We start from the raw sequence: 24054 nt of genomic DNA, 5'->3' as shown, positions 1-24054 counted from the left end.
GTGTATGTGTATGCTTCTGCATGTGATTTTGTCTGTAGAGATTGGCTTTTACCATTTGTCCTATGATTCTGTCTGATTTTTTTTATTACTTTTCAAAAAATTTTTCTTAATAATAATTTTTTACTTTTATTTTAATAACTTTATTTTATTTTACTTTATTTTATCTTCTTCTATCTTTCTTTCTTCTTTTTATCCCTTTTATTCTGAGCCGTGTGGATGACAGGCTCTTGGTGCTCCAGCCAGGTGTCAGGGCTGTGCCTCTGAGGTGGGAGAGCCAAGTTCAGGACACTGGTACACAAGAGACCTCCCAGCTCCACATAATATCAAAGAGCAAAAATCTCCAGAGATATCCATCTCAACGCCAAGACCCAGCTCCACTCAACGACCAGCAAGCTACAGTGCTGGACACCCTATGCCAAACAACTAGAAAGACAGGAACACAACCCCATCCATTAGCAGAGAGGCTGCCTAAAATAATAATAAGGACACAGACACCCCAAAACACACCACCAGACGTGGACCTGCCCACCAGAAAGACAAGATCCAGCCTCATCCACCAGAACACAGGCACTAGTCCCCTCCACCAGGAAGCCTACACAACTCACTGAACCAACCTTAGCCACTGGGGACAGACACCAAAAACAACGGGAATTACGAACCTGCAGCCTATGAAAAGGAGACCCCAAACAAAGTAAGTTAAGCAAAATGAGAAGACAGAGAAACACACAGCAGATGAAGGAGCAAGGCAAAAACCCACCAGACTGAACAAATGAAGAGGAAATAGACAGTCTACCTGAAAAAGAATTCAGAATAATGATAGTAAAGATGATCCAAAATCTTGGAAATAGAAAGGAGAAAATAAAAGAAACGTGTAAAAAGGACCTAGAAGAACTAAAGAGCAAACAAACAGTGATGAACAACAAAATAAATGAAATTAAAAATTCTCTAGAAGGAATCAATAGCAGAATCACTGAGGCAGAAGAATGGATAAGTGACCTGGAAGATAAAATAGTGGAAATAACTACTGCAGAGCAGAATAAAGAAAAAAGAATGAAAAGAATTGAGGACAGTCTCAGAGACTTCTGGAACACCATTAAACGTACCAACATTCGAATTATAGGGGTCCCAGAAGAAGAGAAAAAGAAAGGGACGGAGAAAATATTTGAAGAGATTATAGTTGAAAACTTCCCTAATATGGGAAAGGAAATAGTTAATCAAGTCCTGGAAGCACAGAGAGTCCCATACAGGATAAACCCAAGGAGAAACACGCCAAGACACATATTAATCAAACTGTCAAAAATTAAATATAAAGAAAACATATTAAAATCAGCAAGGGAAAAACAACAAATAGCACATAAGGGAATCCCCAAAAGGTTAACAGCTGATCTTTCAGCAGAAACTCTCCAAGGCAGAAGGGAGCAGCAGGATATATTTAAATTGATGAAGGGGAAAATCCTACAACCACGATTACTCTACCCAGCAAGGATCTCATTCAGATTTGACGGAGAAATTAAAACCTTTACAGACAAGCAAAAGTTAACAGAATTCAGCAACATCAAACCAGCTTTACAACAAATGCTAAAGCAACTTCTCTAGGCAAGAAACACAAGAGAAGGAAAAGACCTGCAATAACAAACCCAAAACAATTAAGAAAATGGTAATAGGAACATACATATCGATAATTACCTTAAATGTAAATGGATTAAATGCTCCGACCAAAAGACATAGACTGGCTGAATGGATACCAAAATAAGACCCGTATATATGCTGTCTACAAGAGACCCACTTCAGACCTAGGAACACATACAGACCAAAAGAGAGGAGATGGAAAAAGATATTCCATGCAAATCGACATCAAAAGAAAGCTGGAGTAGCAATACTCATATCAGATAAAATAGACTTTAAAATAAAGAATGTTACAAGAGACAAGGAAGGACACTACATAATGAACAAGGAAGGGATCAATCCAAGAAGAAGATATAACAATTATAAATATATATGCACCCAACATAGGAGCACATCAATACATAAGGCAACTGCTAACAGATATAAAAGAGGAAATCGACAGTAACACAATAACAGTGGGGGACTTTAACACCTCACTTACACCAAAGGACAGATCATCCAAAATGAAAATAAATAAGGAAAGAGAAGCTTTAAATGACACAATAGACCAGATAGACTTAATTGATATTTATAGGACATTCCATCCAGAAGCAGCAGAATACAATTTCTTCTCAAGTGCGCACGGAACATTCTCCAGGACAGATCACAATTTGGGTTACAAATCAAGCCACAGTAAATTTAAGAAAATTGAAATCATATCAAGCATCTTTTCTGACCACAACGCTATGAGATTAGAAATTAATTACAGGGGAAAAAACCATAAAAAACACAAACACATGGAGGCTAAACAATACGTTACTAAATAACCAAGAGATCACTGAAGATATCAAAGGGGCAATCAAAAAATACCTAAAGACAAATGACAATGAAAACACGATGATCCAAAACCTATGGGATATAGCAAAAGCAGTTCTAAGAGGGAAGTTTATGGCTATACAAGCCTACCTCAAAAAACAAGAAAAATCTCAAATAAAAAATCTAACCTTACACCTAAAGGAACTAGAGAAAGAAGAACTAACAAAACCCAAAGTTAGCAGAAGAAAAGAAATCATGAATATCAGAGCAGAAATAAATGAAATAGAAACAAAGAAAACAATAGCAAGAATCAATAAAACTAAAAGCTGGTTCCTCAAGAAGATAAACAAAATTGATAAACCATTAGCCAGACGTATCAAGAAAAAGAGGGAGAGGACATAAATCAATAAAATTAGAAATGAAAAAGGAGAAGTTACAACAGACACCGCAGAAATACAAAGCATCCTGAGACTACTAAAAGCAACCCTATGCAAATAAAATGGACAACCTGGAAGAAATGGAAAAATTCTTAGAAAGGTATAACCTTCCAAGACTGAACCAGGAAAAAATAGTAAATATGAACAAACCAATCACAAGTAATGAAATTGAAACTGTGATTAAAAATCTTCCAACAAACAAAACTCCAGGATCAGATGGCTTCAAAGGTGAATTCTATCAAACATTTAGAGAAGAGCTAACACCTATCCTTCTCAAACACTTCCAAAAAATTGTGGTGGAAGGAACACTCCCAAACTCATTCTATGAGGCCACCATCACCCTGATACCAAAACCAGACAAAGATACTACAAAAAATGAAAATTACAGACCAATATCAGTGATGAATATAGATGCAAAAATCCTCAACGAAATACTAGCAAATAGAATCCAACAACATATTAAAAGGATCATACACCATGATCAACTGGGATTTATCCCAGGGAGCAAGGATTCTTCACTATATGCAAATCAATCAATGTGATACACCATATTAACAAATTGCAGAAGAAAAACCATATAATCATCTCAATAGATGCAGAAAAAGCTTTTGACAAAATTCAACACCCATTTATGATAAAAACTCTCCAGAAAGTGGACATAGAGGGAACCTACCTCAACGTAATAAAGGCCATATACGACAAACCCACAGCCAACATCATTCTCAATGGTGAAAAACTGAAAGCATTTCCTCTAAGATGAGGAATAAGACAAGTATGTCCACTCTCACCACTATTATTCAACATAGTTTTGGAAGTCCTAGCCATGGCAATTAAAGAAGAAAAAGAAATAAAAGGAATACAAATTGGAAAAGAAGAAGTAAAACTGTCACTGTTTGCAGATGACATGATACGATACACAGAGAATCCTGAAGATGTCACCAGAAAACTACTAGAGGTAATCAATGAATCTGGTAAAGTTGCAGGATACAAAATTAATGCACAGAAATCTCTTGCATTCCTATACAGTAATGATGAAAAGTCTGAAAGTGAAATTAAGAAAACACTCCCATTTACCATTGCAACAAAAAGAATAAAATACATAGGAATAAACCCACCTAGGGAGAAAAAAGACCTGTATGCAGAAAACTATAGACACTGATGAAAGAAATTAGAGATGATACCAACAGATGGAGAGACATACCATGTTCTTGGATTGGAAGAATCAATATTGTGAAAGTGACTATACTACTCAAAGCAAGCTACAGATTCAATGCAATCCCTATCAAATTACCAACGGCATTTTTTTCAGAACTAGAACAAAAAATCTTAAAATTTCTATGGAGACACAAAAGACCCCGAATAGCCAAAGCAGTCTTGAGGGAAAAAAACAGAGGTGGAAGAATCAGAGTCCCTGACTTCAGACTATACTACAAAGCTACAAGTAATCAAGACAATATGGTACTGGCACAAAAACAGAAACATAGATAAATGGAACAAGATAGAAAGGCCATAGATAAACCCATGCACCTATGGTCAACTAATCTATGACAAAGGAGGCAAGGATACACAATGGAGAAAGACAGTCTCTTCAATAAGTGGTGCTAGGAAAACTGGACAGCTACATGTAAAAGAATGAAACTAGACCCTAACACCATAAAAGCCACAAGGGAAAAACAACAAGTAGCACACAAAGGAATCCCCATAAGGTTAACAGCTGATCTTTTAGCAGAAACTCTCCAAGCCAGAAGGGAGTGGCAGGACACATTTAAAGTGATGAAGGAGAAAAACCTACAACCAAGATTACTCTACCCAGCAAGGATCTCATTCATATTTATGGAGAAATTAAAAGCTTTACAGACAAGCAAAAGCTAAGAGAATCCAGCACCACCAAACCAGGTTTACAACAAATGCTAAAGGAGCTTCTCTAGGCAAGAAACACAAGAGAAGAAAAAGAACTACAATAACAAACCCACAACATTTAAGAAAATGGTAATAGGGACATACAAATTGATAATTACCTTAAATGTAAATGAATTAAATGCTCCAACCAAAAGACATAGACTGGCTGAATGGATACCAAAACAAGACCCGTATATATGCTGTCTACAAGAGACCCACGTCAGACATAGGGACACATACAGACTGAAAGTGGGGAGATGGAAAATGCTATTCCATGCAAATGGACATCAAAAGAAAGATGGAGTAGCAATTCCCATATCAAAAAAAAAAGACTTTAAAACAAAGACTATTACAAGAGACAAAGAAAGACACTACATAATGATCAAGGGATCAATCGAAGAAGAAGATATAACAATTATAAATATTTATGCACCCAACATAGGAACACCTCAATACATAAGGCAACTATGAAAAGCCATAAAAGGGGAAATCGACAGTAATACAATCATAGTAGGGGACTTTTAACACCCCACTTTCACCAATGGACAGATCATCCAAAATGAAAATAAATAAGGAAACACAAGCTTTACATGATACATTAAACAAGATGGAGTTAATTGATATTTATAGGACATTCCACCCAAAAACAACAGAATACACATTCTTCTGAAGTGCTCATGGAACATTCCCCAGGATAGATCATATCTTGTGTCACAAATCAAACCCTAGTAAATTTATGAAAGTTGAAATCGTATCAAGTATCTTTTCCAACCACAACGCTATGAGACTACATATCAATTACAGGAAAAAATCTGTAAAAAATACAAACACATGGAGACTAAACAGTACAGTACTTCATAACGAAGAGATCACTAAAAAAACCAAACAGGAAATCAAAAAATACCCAGAAACAAATGACAGTGAAAACACGACGACCCAAAACCTATGGGATGCAGCAGAAGCAGTTCTAAGAGGTAAGTTTATAGCAATACAATCCTACCTTAAGAAACAAGAAACATCTCAAATAAACAACCTGACCTTACAGCTAAAGCAATTAGAGAAAGAAGAACAAAAACCCCCAAACTTAGCAGAAGGAAAGAAATCATAAAGATCTGCTCAGAAATAATTGAAAAAGAAATGAAGGAAATGATAGCAAAGATCAATAAAACTAAAAGCTGTTTCTTTGAGAAGATAAAATTGATAAACCATTAGCCAGACTTATCAAGGAAAAGATGGGAGAAGACTCATACCAACAGAATTAAAAATGAAAAAGGAGAAGTAACAACTGACACTGCAGAAATACAAAGGATCATGAGAGATTACTGCAAGCAACTATATGCCAATAAAATGGATTACCTGGAAGAAATGGACAAATTCTTAGAAATACAAAACCTTCCGAGACTGAACCAGGAAGAAACAGAAAAAATGAACAGACCAATCACAAGCACTGAAATTGAAACTGTGATTAAAAATCTTCCAACAAACAAAAGCCCAGAACTAGATGGCTTCACAGGCGCATTCTATCAAACATTTAGAGAAGAGCTAAAACCTATCCTTCTCAAACTCTTCCAAAATACCGCAGATGGAGGAACACTCCCAAACTCATTCTACGAGGTCACCATCACTCTGATACCAAAACCAGACAAAGATGTCACAAAAAAAGGAATACTACAGGCCAATATCACTGATGAACATAGATGCAAAAATCCTCAACAAAATACTGGCAAACAGAATCCAAAAGCACATTAAAAGGATCATACACCATGATCAAGTGGGGTTTATCCCAGGAATGCAAGGATTCTTCAATATATGCAAATCAATAAATGTGATACACCATATTAACAAATTGAAGGAGAAAAACCATATGATCATCTCAATAGAGGCAGAGAAAGCTTTCGACAAAATTGAACACCCATTTATGATAAAAACCATCCAGAAAGTAGGCATAGAGGGATCTTTCCTCAACATAATAAAGGCCATATATGACAAACCCACAGCCAACATCGTCCTCAATGGTGAAAAACTGAAACCATTTCCACTAAGATCAGGAACAAGACAAGGTTGCCCACTCTCACCACTATTATTCAACATAGTTTTGGAAGTTTTAGCCACAGCAATCAGAGAAGAAAAAGAAATAAAAGGAATCCAAATTGGAAAAGAAGAAGTAAAGCTGTCACTGTTTGCAGATGGCATGATATTATACATAGAGAATCCTAAAACTGCTACCAGAAAACTACTAGAGCTAATCAATGAATTTGGTAAAGTAGCAGGATACAAAATTAATGCACAGAAATCTCTTGCATTCCTATACACTAATGATGAAAAATATGAAAGTGAAATTAAGAAAACACTCCCACTTACCATTGCAACAAAAATTATCTAGGAATAAACCTACCTAAGGAGGCAAAAGTCTGGTATGCAAAAAATTATAAGACACTGATGAAAGAAATTAAAGATGATACAAATAGATGGAGAGATATACCATGTTCTTGGATTGGAAGAATCAACATTGTGAAAATGACTATACTACCCAAAGCAATCTACAGATTCCATGCAATCCGTATCAAGCTACTAGTGGCAATTTTCACAGAACTACAACAAAGAATTTCAGAATTTATATGGAAACACAAAAGACCCCGAATAGCCAAAGCAATCTTGGGAAAGAAAAACAGAGCTGGAGGAATCAGGCTCCCAGACTTCAGACTATACTACAAAGCTACAGTAATCAATGCAGTATGGTACTGGCACAAAAACAGAAATATAGATCAATGGAACAGGATAGAAAGCCCAGAGATAAACCCACGCACATATGGTCACCTTATCTTTGATAAAGGAGGCAAGAATATACAGTGGAGAAAAGACAGCCTCTTCAATAAGTGGTGCTATGAAAATTGGACAGGTACATGTAAAAGTATGAAATTAGAACACTCCCTAACACCATACACAAAAATAAACTCAAAATGGATTAAAGACCTAAATGTAAGGCCACACACTATCAAACTCTTAGAGGAAAACACAGGCAGAACAATCTATGATATAAATCACATCAAGATGCTTTTGACCCACCTCCTAGAGAAATGGAAATAAAAACAAAAATAAAGAAATGGGACCTAATGAAACTTAAAAGCTTTTGCACAGCAACAGAAACCATAAACAAGATGAAAAGACAACCCTCAGAATGGGAGAAAATATTTGCAAATGAAGCAACTGACAAAAGATTAATCTCCAAAATTTACAAGCAGCTCATACACCTCAATATCAAAAATTAAACAACCCAATCCAAAAATGGACAGAAGACCTAAATAGACATTTCTCCAAAGAAGATATACAGATTGCCAACAAACACATGAAAGAATGCTCAACATCATTAATCATTAGAGAAATGCAAATCAAAACTACAATGAGATATCATCTTACACCAGTCAGAATGGCCATCATCAAAAAATCTAGAAACAATAAATGCTGGAGAGGGTGTGGAGAAAAGGGAACCCTCTTGCACTGTTGGTGCGAGTGTAAATTGGTACAGCCACTATGGAGAACAGTATGAAGGTTACTTATAAAACTAAAAATAGAACTACCATACGACCCAGCAATCCCACTACTGGGCATATACCCTGAGAAAACCATAATTCAAAAGAGTCATGTACCAAAATGTTCACTGAAGCTCTATTTACAATAGCCAGGACATGGAAGCAACCTAAGTGTCCATCGACAGATGAATGGATAAAGAAGATGTGGCACATATATACAATGGAATATTACTCAGCCATAAAAAGAAACGAAATTATTTGTAGTGAGGTGGATTGACCTGGATTCTGTCATACAGAGTGAAGTATTCAGAAAGAGAAAAACAAATACTGTATGCTAACACATATATATGGAATCTAAGAAGAAAAAAATCGTCATGAAGAACCCAGGGGCAAGACAGGAATAAAGACGCAGACCTACTAGAGAATGGACTTGAGGATACGGGGAGAGGAAAGGGTAAGCTGGGACAAAGTGAAAGAGTGGCATGGATATATATACAGTACCAAACGTAAAATAGATAGCTAGTGGGAAGCAGCCGCATAGCACAGGGAGATGAGCTCGGTCTCTGTGACCACCTAGAGGGGTGGGATAGGGAGGGTGGGAGGGAGGGATTCAAGAGGCAAGAGATATGGGGACATATGTATATGTATAACTGATTCACTGTGTTATAAAGCAGAAACTGACACACCATTGTAAAGCAATTATATTCCAATAAACATGTTAAAAAAATGCACATTAGTAAGTGAAAGAAGCCAATATGGGGATTTCCCTGGTGGTCCAGTGGTTAAGCCTCCGTGCTTCCAATGCAGGGGGCACGGGTTCGATCCCTGGTCAGAGAGCCAAGATCCCACATGCTGCATGGTGCAGCCAAAAAGAAAAAAAAGGAAAAAAAAAAGAAGCCAATGTGAAAAGGCTACACACTGTGTGATTCCAACTTTATGACATTCTGAAAAAGTTAAAACTATGGAGATGGTAAGAAGATTAATGGTTGCCAGGAGTTAGGGTGGAGGGAGGGATGAATAGGCAGAGCACATATGATTTTTAGGGCAGTGAAACTACTCTATGATACTATGATGGTGGATTTATGTCATTATATATTTGTCCAAACACATAGAATGTGCAATACCAAGAATGAACCCTAATGTAAACTATGGACTTTGGGTGATAATGATGTGTCAATGTAGGTCCATCACTTGTAACAAATGTATCACTCTGATGGGGAATGTTAATAATGGGGGAGGCTATGCACGTGTGGAGACAGGGGGTAATGGGAAATATCTATACTTTTTGTTCAATTTTGCTGTGAATCCAAAACTGCTCTAAAGAAGTAAAGTAGTAGGAAAAAAAAAAAAGATGTGGTATCTATATACAATGTACTACTACTCAGCCATAAAAAAAATGAAAACTTGCCATTTGCAACAACACGGATGGATCTTGAGGGTATTATGCTAAGTGAAATAAGTCAGATGGACAAAGACAAATACCATACGATCTCACCCATCATATAAAAAACAAACAAACAATAAATAAACCAAATAAAACAAAAACAAGCCCATATATACAGAGAACAGAGTAGTGGTTACCAGAGGGAAAGGGGCAGCGGGGAGGGCAGAAAGGGTAAAGGGGGTCAACTGTATGCTGATGGATGGATAGAAACTAAATTTTTGGTTGTGAGCATGCTGTAGGGTATACAGAAGTAGAAATGTAATGTTGTACACATGAAACTTATGTTTAAACCAATGTTACCTCAACAAAAATTAAATCTTAAAAAATAGACAAAATAAAACAATTAAATAAATAAAGGAAAGAAAAAAGATTATATTTACTTTGAAGGTTTTTGTCATAGCCACCAAATACTGTGAATGTTAATCTACTATGGTGTAACTTTCAATGCTTTGCTCACTGTGTGGTAAATGGTAGGTGATCAATAGATGTTTGCTGAATGAATGTTTAATAGATTTCTAGAAAACAAGAATAATCAGTAAACTGGGGTGGGGGTTTCTGGTGAATTTAATTTTCTACATTTCTGGAGGCTATCCTGAAAATCTATAGATTTTCTTTCCTACAGGAAAGAATCTAGCATGAAACCTGGCATACAGCATGCTCTCAATAAACAGCAGTTTCTTTAAAAAAAAATCACGAACCTAGCTTCTAGTCCTACACTTTGCTATTAAGTAGCTGTGCCTTATCTGTAAAAATGACAATAACATGTTAGTGCCTAAAAGCAAAGGACTTGAACTAATCTCTTGACACAGATTACAGAATTGGAAGCAATGATACTGAGGAAGGATTTACATGGAGAAAGCTACTAGGGTGTTATCCATCTGCTAGCAATAAGGAAGTCATTTTCTTATTTGTTACTCTTTCAACAAATATTCATTGAGTACCTACTCCATGGCTGGCTCTATACTAGGAGCTGGGAGACACTGAGCTAATTATAACATTTATTTATTTTGTAGGTACTCTTGAGATATATATATATATATATATTATGTATATATAATATATATACACACACATATATATACATGTATATAATCTTAATCATCAAAACAATCATACGAGTTGGTACGATCATGAATCCTATTGTACAGATAAAGAAACTGTAGCTCAGAGAGTTTAAATGATCTATCCAAGATAACACAGCTAACAGAGCTGAGATACAAACCCCAATCTAACTCCATAGCTTAGGCTCCTAACCACTGTGCACTACATGTTGCTACATGTTGCTTCAGTACAGAGATGCAAGGGAGCACCATATGCACAGTGAATGTGTATTTATGATAGGATATTCTGGAAGTGTCTTGGACATGAGAGGAAAAACTGTCTCCTATTCCTCCAACAGTGGGAAACTCAGCTGGAGAACTGAGGTCCAATCAACAGTGCTTAGACTGCCTGGAGATAATTATTGAAATAACAAAGAATGAGGCGGTATGGTGTGATGGTTAAGAGCTCAGGACTGGTGTTAGGCCACCTGAGATAGAAACCTAATTTCTTCATCAGAAAAAGAGAAGAATGTTTGATCCCATACTACAGATACCTAGATACGGCTTGTGTGAGTGCTGCTTAAACATGTCACATACAGAGGGCATTTTCACAATGACATGAAAGTCAGAGATCTTTATTTAATCAAGTGCCAATTCTGAAGTAATTTCTAACTAATGTAGCTATTACAAATGATAGTTACTTTAATGTATTCTCTGTGCTGATTATACTAGATGCCATGATTATTGACATTGGCCTCATGAAGAATTAAGCAGATGGTACTTACCCACCACAGTCCCACAGGTTCAATACCAGGTTTCCCAGAAATCGAACATGAGAATGTTCTACATCAACTGGAAGACAAACATGACAAATCTAGTAATTGTAGCATGCGAGATGAAATTCAAAATAAGCAACGTGCTAACCCATGGAATTTAGAAGGACCAAAGTGGAGTGAAATGCTCAAAGCTACAACAAGAAGGTGATTTTCAGCTTAGTAGTGTGGTTTAGTGGCAAGGCGGGCACCTAAACTACCCTGAGCTACAGAACTGGCTCTCACGTAAGTCGTTTTACTTTTTAGTTGTTTTAGTGCTTAGAGCAGAAACAATCTCCAATTATAATACTGTTAAAATTTCAACATGTAAGACAGAGACATATACCATTTAATAGCTCTTTTCTGACCCATCAACACCCTCCACAAAAAATTTTAAACTTTAAAAATTAAAAAAAGACAACAAAAACCAAATACAAAACAAACATAAAACATAACCAAACTCGCTCCCTCTATTGATTTCCTTATTTTGGTTAATGACCCTACCATTTTCCCATTTTGAAGGGGTCATTTTTGACTCCTCTGTCCACATTCAAGTCATTGCTATTCCTTTGTAATCTCTCTCAATTCCACTCTTTGTTTTACAACCTGCTACTAACATTAAGGAAGGCCCTTACCTTCTCAAGCCTATACAACTACAGTAGCTCCATAATTACCTCCCACCAGGAAGCCTTACTCACTTTACTTCATCCTATAGGCTACTGCCAGATTCATCTTCTTAACACTACTTTGAACATGTCACTCCCCATTCAAAAAACTTTCAATGGCTCCTCCATACCTACACGAGGGGCATTCAAGGTCCTTCAGAATTTGGCTTCCAATCTACCTTTATGTTCCCCAATGATTCCCATTAATGAAGCCTTTTGCTCCAGTCCAATTTGGTTTATTCATAGTCCTCCTAAACCCCTCTACCACCCCAACCTCCAACATACCTTACATCAGGGGTCGCAAACTTGCTAATAGGAGCCAGGCCGGTAAACGTACAAGAGTGAAGTTGATCATGTATGGAGAGTAAATATCCACCCAAGGGGACGATGGAGTGGGTAGCAGTTACACAGCTCTAGCTCATTTGCCATGCAGGAACGTGGGCTCAGGATTACCAGATCTTTAAATTTTTCAATAGTAGTAGAAAATCCAGATTTTTTATGGAAATTTTACATATTGATAACTAATTCCAATTTTTCTAAAACATTACACAGGCCAAACAAAACACATCTACAGGCCTTATCCAGCATACAGGCTGCCTGTTTGCGACCTCTGCCTTACAATTCCCTCCCCACCCTTTACTTTGCCTACTCTGTCCATCTGCCTAGAAAGTCCTCCCCACCTTTCTTCCAAAGTTAGATTCATCTTCTACGACCCAGCTTAAATCCCACCTCCTCTAAAATCCCTACCTGGCCACCCCCACTTATCATCATCACTCCCTCTGAATTCATTTAAACATTTATTAAGCATCTACTCTCTGCCAGGCACTAAAAATCACAAGGAACAATAATGAAAATTCTTATCCTGGAAATTTCTCAAAGTCCAGCAATTATCATCTTTACAATTTATGTAACAGTTAAACATCACACAGTGGTGTTTCTTCTATGACTACCTTGAAGCTGTTGCTTAAATTGACTGCTATCTAACTTTTGTGCAATTTTGTCTTCTCATTAACTAGATCATAAGCAGCAAAGCATTACTTAAAAAAAACATGGGCATTGGAGTCAAACAGTTCTTAGTTCAAATACCAGCTCTACCTCTCTGTGTGACCTTGGGTAAGTCACTTAACCTCTGAGTATTAGTTTCCTCTTCTGTTAAAAAAAAGGTGGGAGGCATACTATTGACCTCATATTACTGTGAGGATTACAGGAGTTATCATACATCAAGTGCCTGGCACGTAGTAGGTGCTCAAACTACTTCCCTTCTCCCCTTTACTTCCCCCTCCTTGGAAAAGGAATCATATCTTACATGTCTTTGTATTTCCAACAGAGTCTACGAGAGAGTAGGTGCTCAAACTGCTATTAATTTGAAGACTATGTAAACGGTCTAGTACTAAAAAAAAAAATGGAAAGAAGTGCTACTGAGAAAGGGAAAGACAATAATAAAAGAAGTGACAGGATTCAGCGACTGTTTAGATATGGAGCACATGGGATAGAAATCTGGTTTCTACTCCCATGTCATAGAAATTGTTCTCATCAAGTGACCAATGGCCCCATTACCAAATCCAATGGACCTTTTTAGTCCTTGTCTTACTTTCTGCAGCATGACACTGTTGACTACTCTCTTCTCAAAAAATTCTCTTCTCCTGGCCTCTGAGAGCATACCTATAACCTCTCTGGCAGGTCCTCTTTCACAGGCTCCTATTCTTCTTTCTGTCCCTTAAATGCTGGAGTTCTTCAGGATTCCATCTTTGGCCACTTACTCTTCTCTCTATGTATTCTTTCCCCCAGGCAAGCTAATCAATTCATATCATCTTATTTACCATTTGGATACTGATAATCCATAAACATGTATCTATAATACAGATTTCTCTCTTCCCTTTCTGAATCATATACTGGACATCTTTACTTGCATAAACCACAAGTATCCCAAACTCAGTGTATCCAAATATAACTCATCATCTGCCCATTCTTCCCACAAAATCTATTCCTCTTTCAGTCCTCCTTAACTCAGTGAATTTAACCAGTCGCCTAAGCCAAACACTAAGTTTCATCCTTGAGTCCACTCTTTCCCCCACCATTCCCCCCAAACCTACCAGCAAGTCATATTGACTCTACCTTTTAAATATCCCAAATCCATTTGCTTCTCACCATACCCACTATTACCACCCTAACCCAAGTTAAGCCCCTATCATCTCTTACCTGGTCTACTAAAAACAGTTCCCTAATCTGTCAATCTGTTTCTTCCCTTGCCTCCCTCCAGTCTATCCTCTATATTACAGGTATAATGATCTCTCCACAGTGCAGATTTTATTTCATTCTTCTTTAAAAAGAAAAAAAAATAACATGTCTCTGTCTATGTATGACTGTATATACCCAGAAAACATAAGGCCAAAAGGATAACCTCAAATTACTAATGGTGGTTGTCCCTAGGAAGTAGGCCTGAGAATGAGGGACAGAGTAGACTTTCTACACTTCTGCAATGTTTGAATTTTTCACAAGTATTACTTTTCCAATTAAAATTGAAAATTAAAAATACTGAAATCTGATCATATTACTTTTCTGTTTGAAACTCTCTAAGGGTTGCCCTCTACCCTCAGTTTAAACTACCTGACTTGGCTTATAGGGCATTTTATGATCTAACCCCCACTTTCTGCCTCCCTCTTTAGTCTCAGATCTCCTATAGGGCCCTCTGGCTCTCCTAATCTTTCTGTCCTGCTATCATAACAGCAACTGAAAAGAACCAAGAACAGAGCTTTGGGAAATCACATACACTTATGGGGCAGAAAGAAGAAAATATTCATTTTTTTAAAAGGAAGGGATGGTTAAAGATAAAGGAATAAAACCAGGGTAATAAAGCATTAAATAAAAGCCAAGGGATCAGAGAATTTTGAGAAGGCAGGAAATCTTGGAGCCGTCAACAGTGTTTGAGACTAAGATACTTCATAATCACATTTTTATTGACAAGTTCACTATTCCAACAAACACATTTTAACAGCCCCCTGATAAATAAATACCACCATTCTGTATCCTTACTTCAAATTTCAAAACACAGTACACTCTAAGTTTAACAAAATGAACCTGGACTTTTTTCAGCAATAACAAACTAGAGAAACACTAAAACATTCAAGGTGATATAATACTTTAGAATAAGTACTCTTTCACTACTTTTAAAGAAAATCAGCAACTTCACAAAAAGGAATAGTAAGTAAAAATCAATACACTATATGTATTTTTAATTAGTCTATAAGTTTAGCAAGTAGAACCAAGACCTTTCTTCAGCAATGACAAACTAGCTAGTGACACACTAAAGCATCAGGCCAACATAATATTTTGAAGTATACTTTTATCACCTTTAAGAAATACAGTACTTACTAACAAAGTATTATCGATACAGGTCTCACTTGAGATATTCTTAAGGTCAAGAGCCCTGTCCCATCCACAGGAAGCTCCAGAAAAACACTTGTTAAAATAAATGGCCTGCTTCATGTACAGGGTTCATATAATTTGCAACATTCTGTTCATAACTTTTTAACGAATCTGCTAGATTATTTCAAAACTATTAAATAGCTTGACTAGCTCTGAAATTTGGGTTTTAAGACTATTCACCAGACTTAGGTAGTCAATCAACTCTGCTGATTAGCTAAAAACAAAAATATTAATTGGACTAGAAAAAAGTACATCAATGAAATGTGCAGAATTTAAAACATAAACAGAAAGAAGTCTGCCAGGAATTGTGGCTGTAGAACAATGAATAAAGCAGGAGCATAGATTGACATTCTAGCTCTAACACTTATGAGTTGCGTGACCTTAACTTCTAAGTCATATTTTCTTCACCTATTAAAATGAAGTTAATATGAGAACTAAAGTAAATAAAACACCATACAATAAACATTAGCTTCCTCTGATCTACTGAAACCATGTGATTACTAGGTCTAGATATTAAACTTGGAAAAATAGAAACAAATTAAAATACAGCAAATCAAAACAGGGAGAAGTTTGGACAGGTACTTTCTAGAAGGAAGTCTCTTGAGGCACAACAGGCCATAGGACCCTGTCCTGACCAAAATTTTTGATAAATGACTTAGATGAAAACTAGATGAGATGCTTATCAAGTGTACAAACTGCACAAAGCTAGGAAGGATAGCTAACATATCAGATGAGAGAATAAGTAGCTAAAATGAAAATAGGATCCAACCCCTTTTCTATGGATAAGGAAACTGAGGCCCAGTGAGATAGTAACTTGTTCTGGACTTAAGTTAACCTTTCATGGGCTAAAACAATCAAAACTGAATAATTTAACAGAGATAAGCATTTATTCTTAGGTTCAAAATATTAACTTCACAAGAATCAGAAGGAGGATATGTTGTTTTAATAAAAATATATGTGAAAAGGATTTTTTTTTTTTAGTATGACTCAGTATGATGAAGGCTGCTCCACAGGAGAGTAAGGGCTAGACTGTGCTAACAGTAGTGTGATGCATATAGAACAAGAGATGTAACAGTCCTACTCTGCTCTGATTAGACCACATCTTCATTTAAGTCTCATCACTAAAAAAATATAGACATATTCTAACAAGTCCTTAAAAATGCTTCAAAATGATGTCAAATGAGGAATAGATGAAGGAACTGGAGATATTTAACTTAAGGAAGATAAGATTTGGGAGGCAAGGAATGGCTAGGATAGATTGAGACATTAATCATACTAAAATATTTGGAGAGGCTCAAGAGAACAGAAAGGGTACCAGCTAACAGAAATAAATGGAAATAGATTCAGGGCTCTAAGAAATAACTTTCTAATCATTAAAGCTTCCCTAATTATGACAGTCTATTCTACACTCCAAGCACGCTAAGAACAGAAATGAGGTTTCCTTCTCTTTTGTATCCTAGGTTCTGGAACATAGGGTATTTTAAAAATGTTTGTTGTTCTTGAAACCAGAGATACCTTATGAAGTAGTGGGTGGCTTGTCCCTAAAAGTGTCCAAGATGCTAGCAACCCAGATCAGGAAAATTTGAAAGCCAGGTAGAGCAATGGTTTCGTCACCTAGAGGCCAAGGACCAAGGAAGAATCCAGAAATCCTTAGGTGCTACAAAACGAAATGGCGTTATAGCCTAAAGACAGAAACGGTCTCCCAGGAGCATAGATCCACTGAATATAGATCCACATAGCCATGGCAGCCCAGCTAGCCTATACTAAGAAACCAGATTTAACATTCAAACCATAAAGGGCAAGGAAACATTTCTCAAGTCAAAGCTATAACTCCAAAGAAAACATCTATATGTATCCAGGAAGAGAAGTAGCAGAGTACAGATCTGGGTAACCTACCTCTGACAGCCTCCCAAACCCAACAATTTACCTTTTAATGAAGACTAGGACTACTGCTTTATAAAATCTTAGATTTTAATGTTATGCTTGTTAATGCCTATAAATTAATTTCTGTTTATATAATAACTGTTAAAAACAAACACCCTCCCACTCCTAAAAAATGAACAAACAAAAGGACCCTTATGCTTGTAGAGAAAGAGCAGGATAAAAACGAAGTTCGACAAGGTTATCCCGTTTGGTAAGCAACCTAGAAAGGAAAGAACCTCCCCAAGAGAGCAAGCAGTAGTAACCAGAATTAGGTCACATCCTTCTGAGAAGGAATGAAAAAAAAGGACACATGCTCAAAAACAAATCTGTCAAGCTCTGCATCCCCAAGTTACTGCAACCAAGTGTGTTATGCGAATTATTAAGATCACCTGACTTTACAATAAGATAAAACATCTTACTTGTTGCACCAAGGCGACGTGTGTCTCTCGCAATATAATTTGCAAAGATAATAGACCTCATGCTGGTCTTACCAGACCCACTTTTACCCATCAACAGCACCTAAGGACAAAATGGGAAAAAAGAAAGGAAAGAAGTCAGCGATCAAGAGCAAATCAAGTCTAAAGGGATCTATTTCTCTCTTGAACTTGATGTTTCACTGAAGTGACAGTACTAATAACCTAGAGTGGATACTTGTATCTGACTAGTTCTCTGACCAGTGGTGAATGCAGAGGTACCGAAAATTCCAGAGGCCAGCCACTTACCTGTCATGAGTCACACATTCTCTTGGTGATAGAATCACAGTGAATTTATTATGCTATTAATATATACTATCATGCATTCAGTACTATGTTAGCAAAATATCAACTTGAGAGGAACTCTCATAATGTAATGTTTTATGCACTGAACTATCTGGCAGGGTATTTCAGTATAACTGAAAGTTCTTTCTCCTCCTCAGGATCAACCTTACCACCTCTGCCCTTAATTTCATCCCTTTTACTTACCTTCATGATTTTGTTCCATTAATTACTCTTTTCTTTTCAAGAGCATCCCATCACCTACAGGATCAAGTCTTTAAACTACATATAAGACCCTCCTTGATCTGGCTTATCTACTCCTCTGCCTTCATCTTCTGACCCTCCTAGCCTGGAACTTGTCGAGTCCAGCCATACTGAACTGAACTGCTTGTAGTCCCTTTGATTGCTCCAGGTCTTTTTTTCATGCTGAACTCTCTGCCAGTAACTTTCCACTCCCTTTTCTTCCTTCAGCTAAGCTCCACTTACCCTTCTTGGTTCAGTAATCATCTCAAGAACTTCTCTGATCCCAATGCCCTAGGCTGGCTTAGATGTATTTCACCTCTGTCCTCCCATGACACTCTTATGACACTGCTAAGACCATAATGCATTGCAGTTATCCAAATTTTTTTTTTTTTTTGGTCTCTCACAAGACTCTGAGCGCCTGAATGGCAGGGAAAATCCCCTTTGAGTCTTCAGTGCCTAACATATAACAGATGTTCAAAATATGTTCATCAAAAGAATGAGCAAGCTATCAAAACAAAGATATAAAACAAGCAATTTTTTAACAGTGGAAAGGGTGAAGGTAAACACCTTCTTGTCAATGACAGCATTTAAAAAAGACAGAAAAACACCTACCAAAGATGCTGTAGATTCTTGCACTAGGGGGGAAATTGGGTGAGGTAACTTTTAAGAGTCTTTTCTAACTCAAAATTTATGAAATATAATTCCAATTACCTTGATTTTCAAATGAGAGGGTACATGTTCTATCTTCAATTCCAAGATATTTTATAAAAATTTCTAATTACAAATATAGGGAGTATTAATAAAAGTATACTGCCTCAGGCTTAATCTATTTAGCTATATAACTTTATCTCACTAAGGAAACGTTACTGAGGAGATAGTCTAAAATTGTTAGAAAAACGTTTTGCTTTTATTCTTTATCATTTACAAATTTCTGGTATTTTTAGGCATCCTTGTTGATAGCAACTTTACACCAGCTCATCAAGAACATTCCCTTAGCAAACTGAAGTTATATAACTGACTTATTAGATAAAGTTAAGGCTAAATACAGTGTATTTCTTTTTTTTTTGTTAATTGAAGTATAGTTGATTTACAATATTGTGTTAGTTTCAGATGTACAGCAGTGATTCATTTTGCAGATTATATTCCATTATAGGTTATTACAAGATACTGGGTATAATTCCCTGTGCTATACAGTAAATCTTTGTTGCTTATGTATTTTGTGTATAGTAGTTTGTGTCTGTTACTCTCATACCTCTAATTTGTCTCTCTCCCCTTTGTAACCACTAGTTTGTTTTCTATGTCTGTGAGTCTGTTTCTATTTTGTATACAGATTCATTTGTATTATTTTTTAGATTTCATATATAAGTGATATCATATAGCATTTGTCTTTCTCTGACTTATTTGACTAAGCATAATATTCTCTAGGTCCATCCATATTGCTGCAAATGGCAATATTTCATTCTTTGTTATGAGCTTTTGTTGTTTAAGAAATCTTACTTTAATAGCTTATGAAAGACTTATCAAGGCTAACTGTATTAAGTACTAATCTAAGTGCTCTACCTGCATTTGCTTGTTTAAAAACTTCATAATAATTCTATGAGACAGGTAACCTTATTATCACCATTTTATAAATGGAGAAACTGAAAGCCCAAAAGATTCAGAAACTTACTCTAGAACTGTGCCCTTATCGATTCTTCTTAAACCCCAAGGTGGGGCACGGTACCATAAGAGCACAAGGGAAGGAGTGTTCAATTCCATTTGGAGAACTCACATGAAACCTAATAGTGATAACATTTGAGTTGGGTTCAACATAAGTGTGCAGGCAGAGGCCTGTGTAGTGTGTGTGTATGGCTTGCACAAAATGCAAATTAATTTGTAAACTTGGAGAAAAACAGATTCTGCATGGCTATGATAGGGTGCAAAGGTATGGCTGATGGTTTAGTCAGGAATAGATTTTTAAAGGGCATTCTATGAGATGAAATCTTTTGGATTGTATTCTATGGGCTTCAGGAAGTTACAAAAAGTTCTTAAGTATGTGAATGACTTAGATTTCTATATTAGAAAAATTAAATCTGATAGCAAAGAAGGGGAAAAGAGTCAGGGAGAGCATGTAGAAGGTTCCTACAACAGTCAAGGAAAGATGGCATATATGACCACAAATATACTTCCTGAACAGTAACTTCTTACCTTTACCTTCATGTTTTTGATGTACCTAACACGTCTTACCTTTTTCTTCATGGCTGTATTTGGTAGCACCCACCTGCAGATATAAACCAAAAGACAGAGTTTCCATGATCCAGTTGCCTTAGAAATTGGAATTAACGTAGAGGTGCAAAAGAGCACATTTAGCACAACAGCTGAGTACAGCTGTGTGGGGGACCTCAGTTAGGTAGAGGCCCTCATTTTCCTAAATTATAAAACTGGGTTTATGCTCCCTCTCCCCTAATTATGTGCTCAGGAAATAGCTCCTAGGAATTTTTATTTAGGAATATAAATGAGCCATTAAAATTCAAGATTCCATTTTTTATCACCTTAAAAAATTTACCAAAGCAATATTTACAAATGCTTTAATAAATCAAACAATATTGTCATATTTGAATATCCTGTTTTTCAAAGTCAGCATATTTCTAAAAATCTTAAGTCCTTCAGCTGTCCTTCCAAGTCATATTTCACTCATCACAGGCACAAAGCATATAAATTCTCAAATTCAGGTATAAACTGGCACAGAAAGCACTCTTGAGCCACTGATCTCTGCCCAGGAAAAGCCAACCCTCTTCCTAGTCTTCTTATCGTCAACATGATGACGTAAAATCTCCTTTATTGACAATTCAAAACAATTCAGAACTGCCTCCTCAATTAGAACACTTCCCCCTCCCCGGAGTGGTATCAGGCCTGTCCTAAGGATTGTTTCTCCCCAGTTAGCAACCAGACCTCTAGCTAGTTTATCCAATCACCAAAAGCAACCTTACTGGTAAATCGAAAGAATTTATCATAGGTGGGGTATTCTAATTCACAATACTCTCTTCAGTTAGAACGTCCCCCCTGCCCCCTCCCTTCCAGGTTTGACTTAATACCCTTCACCCACCCAAGCGATCCTTCCGGTTCCCCTATGGGAGGATCCATTCTCGTCCCCAGATTCTCTTTCTCCATCTTTTTCTCAGAGTCAGATTCTTCCATCGTGCAACAAGTCCTTTCCAGTCCCTTCTAAATCCGCAGTACTCTTTTTTTTTTCCTGTTCACCCCCTCAGCCGCCTATTCTCGTTGCCTGCGGCCCTTAGGCCTGCTCTAGTCTTGCCTCCACCTTTGTCCACTGGGGGGCTGCTTTCCCCACCGTTACCTTTACCGCCTCGAACTTGGCCTTAAGGCACCGCCGAGCTGGCCAGCTCAACGGCTAAGTGATTCGGTGATGCAAAGGAAGAGATGGAGGATGAGAAGGAAAGAGGGATGGGTGGGGGGTTCGTTTCGAGTTTGGGCCTCAGGCCCCAAGGTCTCGAAACCCAAAGGGGACTTCACCCGCAAAGAGGTGGGGAGGAGGAAGGCGGAGGTGGCATAAAGAACAGACCCGTGCCGTAGGCACTAAGCGATGAATGCCTCAGTCGGCTCGTTTTTCCCGAGCCTGGCCGTTCGGGAGAGTCCGCCGGAGGCTGCGGCGGCTACGACCTAACCGCCCACCCTTCACGAGCGCAGGTACCTCACCGCAGCCACCCTACTGCAGGCCAGGATCACGTGGACACCTGCCGTAAACCCGGAGTTTGTCACGTGACTGCCGCTTCCCTAGGGGCGGTGGGCTGAGAAGAATACCATGGAGATTGCGCGGAGAAAGACAGAGCGCCGCCTGTCGCCGTCACGTGGCCCGGGCTCTTACAAAGCCACAGGCTTGGTAGGGCGCTGCCAGCTTGAAGGGGCATTCATTGTAGGCCATCTGGCGCCACGCCCCGCCTGCCGGGGGGAATTAAAGGAGCCGGTTGCAATTTTAGTGCCTCAAAGCTGGCCTTTTTTTTTTTTTTTTCTAACTGCTATTTCATTCACCCTTAACGTTTTTCAGTGGGGAAGGCCTAGCATTGTCTTTTTTTCTCGCTGTTTTTTAAGTCTTTGTTTTCCTGTTTTTGTTATTAGCCCCGTCCTTGTAACCGAGCTTGTAATTAAATGAGTTAATACATCCAAAGTGATTACAACTGTGTCTTTCACGTAGTGCTCAATAAAAGTAATTATTGCTGGAATCAGGGATTCATCAGGAAATTTAGGACTTATCTCCCCACTTTAAAACTGAAAGGGAAATGAATTATCGTACACCATAGTAAAAGTCAATAGACAAAATCTAGAGTTGATGATTGAAGGACTACTGGTAGGCATATACATACTGTATTTAGATACAGAGACTACAAGAAAAAACGGCTGAAGTAGTTTAAAGGGGTTGCTTCTGGAGAGGGACAGGAGATAGGAAGTGAGGGGACTGTTGCTTTTCATCTTATTCCCTTTTGTGATATATATATATATATATATATATATATATATATATTTATATATATATTTAAACCACATATATATGTGATATATATATATTCATATATTTATGTATTTAAACCACATGTACATATTCCTTGAAAAGAAAGGAAAGAAGGACTGGAGGGAGAGAAGGAAGGAAAGAAGGAAGGAAAGGGAAACTGGACAAAAATGGGGTGCTGTCTTGCCCCCAGACGTCCCCATTTACCCTCCTATATGATCCTTTCTTACCACAACTGATATGCCTCAAGAAAAATTCATTGTATTCTGACCATGATTCCTTAGCCCTATCACTTGCTAAATATTCTTCCTCCTCTCTACCACCCGACCCCAAACCAGCTCCTATTCTAATTTTCCCTGTGTGGTGAAAGACCCTGAGTCCCAAACCAGGAAGTCATTTTATTATTTTTTTTTCTTCCAGTTTTATTTAGATGTAATTGGCACACAGCACTGTATAAGTTTAAGGTGTACAGCATAATGATTTGACTTACATACAGCATGAAATGATGACCACAATAAGTTTAGTGAACATCCTTCATCTCATATAGATACCAAATTAAAGAAATAGAAAAAAAATTTTCTTTTGATGAGAACTCTTAAAATTTACTCTCTTAACAACTTTCAAGTATGACAGCAGTGTTAATTATATTTATCATGTTGTACATTACATCCTTAGTACTTACTTGTCTTATAACTGGAAGTTTGTACGTTTTGACAGCCTTCATCCAATTCCTCCTCCCCCCCACTTCCCGCCTCACCTGGTCTCTGTAACAACAAATCTGATCTCTTTTGCTGAGTTTGTTTGTTTGTTTTAACTCATTCAACAGTGAATTTTTATATTAATGATTTTTCCACCTTAAGAACTGCATATGTACACATTATTTCTCAAAATACAAACTAAGGAGGGTACTAAAAGGAAAAATTATCTCATATTTAGTCAAAACAGAAAGAATCAC

General features: G+C 37.3%; 1 protein-coding gene across 5 annotated transcripts in view; it reads right to left on the bottom strand.

Annotated features, from left to right (window-relative positions):
• Positions 1–22344, bottom strand: part of RRAGB (Ras related GTP binding B) — a 58541-nt gene extending 36197 nt beyond the window's left edge. The window contains exons 1-5 of one of the 5 annotated variants that reach the window (XM_059911178.1): positions 21681–22344; positions 20822–20855; positions 18017–18116; positions 13555–13638; positions 11557–11623 (exon numbers count right to left, since the gene is read on the bottom strand). In XM_059911178.1, coding sequence (XP_059767161.1) covers positions 11557–11623; positions 13555–13638; positions 18017–18116; positions 20822–20855; positions 21681–21772 — 377 coding nt within the window. In that variant the 5' untranslated portion in view covers positions 21773–22344. Of the gene's footprint in view, positions 1–11556; positions 11624–13554; positions 13639–18016; positions 18117–18559; positions 19118–20821; positions 20856–21680 lie in introns of those variants that run through there. The other 4 variants (XM_059911180.1, XM_059911181.1, XM_059911179.1 and 1 more) reach the window with 4 other exon arrangements.
• Between the last annotated feature and the right edge of the window lie 1710 nt (positions 22345–24054).

The sequence above is a fragment of the Balaenoptera ricei genome, chromosome X (assembly GCF_028023285.1).
Source record: "Balaenoptera ricei isolate mBalRic1 chromosome X, mBalRic1.hap2, whole genome shotgun sequence".
In the NCBI taxonomy this organism is placed as follows: Eukaryota; Metazoa; Chordata; class Mammalia; order Artiodactyla; family Balaenopteridae; genus Balaenoptera; species Balaenoptera ricei.
Note: the sequence above shows the minus strand (reverse complement) of the source record. Positions and strands in the feature narration are given on the sequence as shown.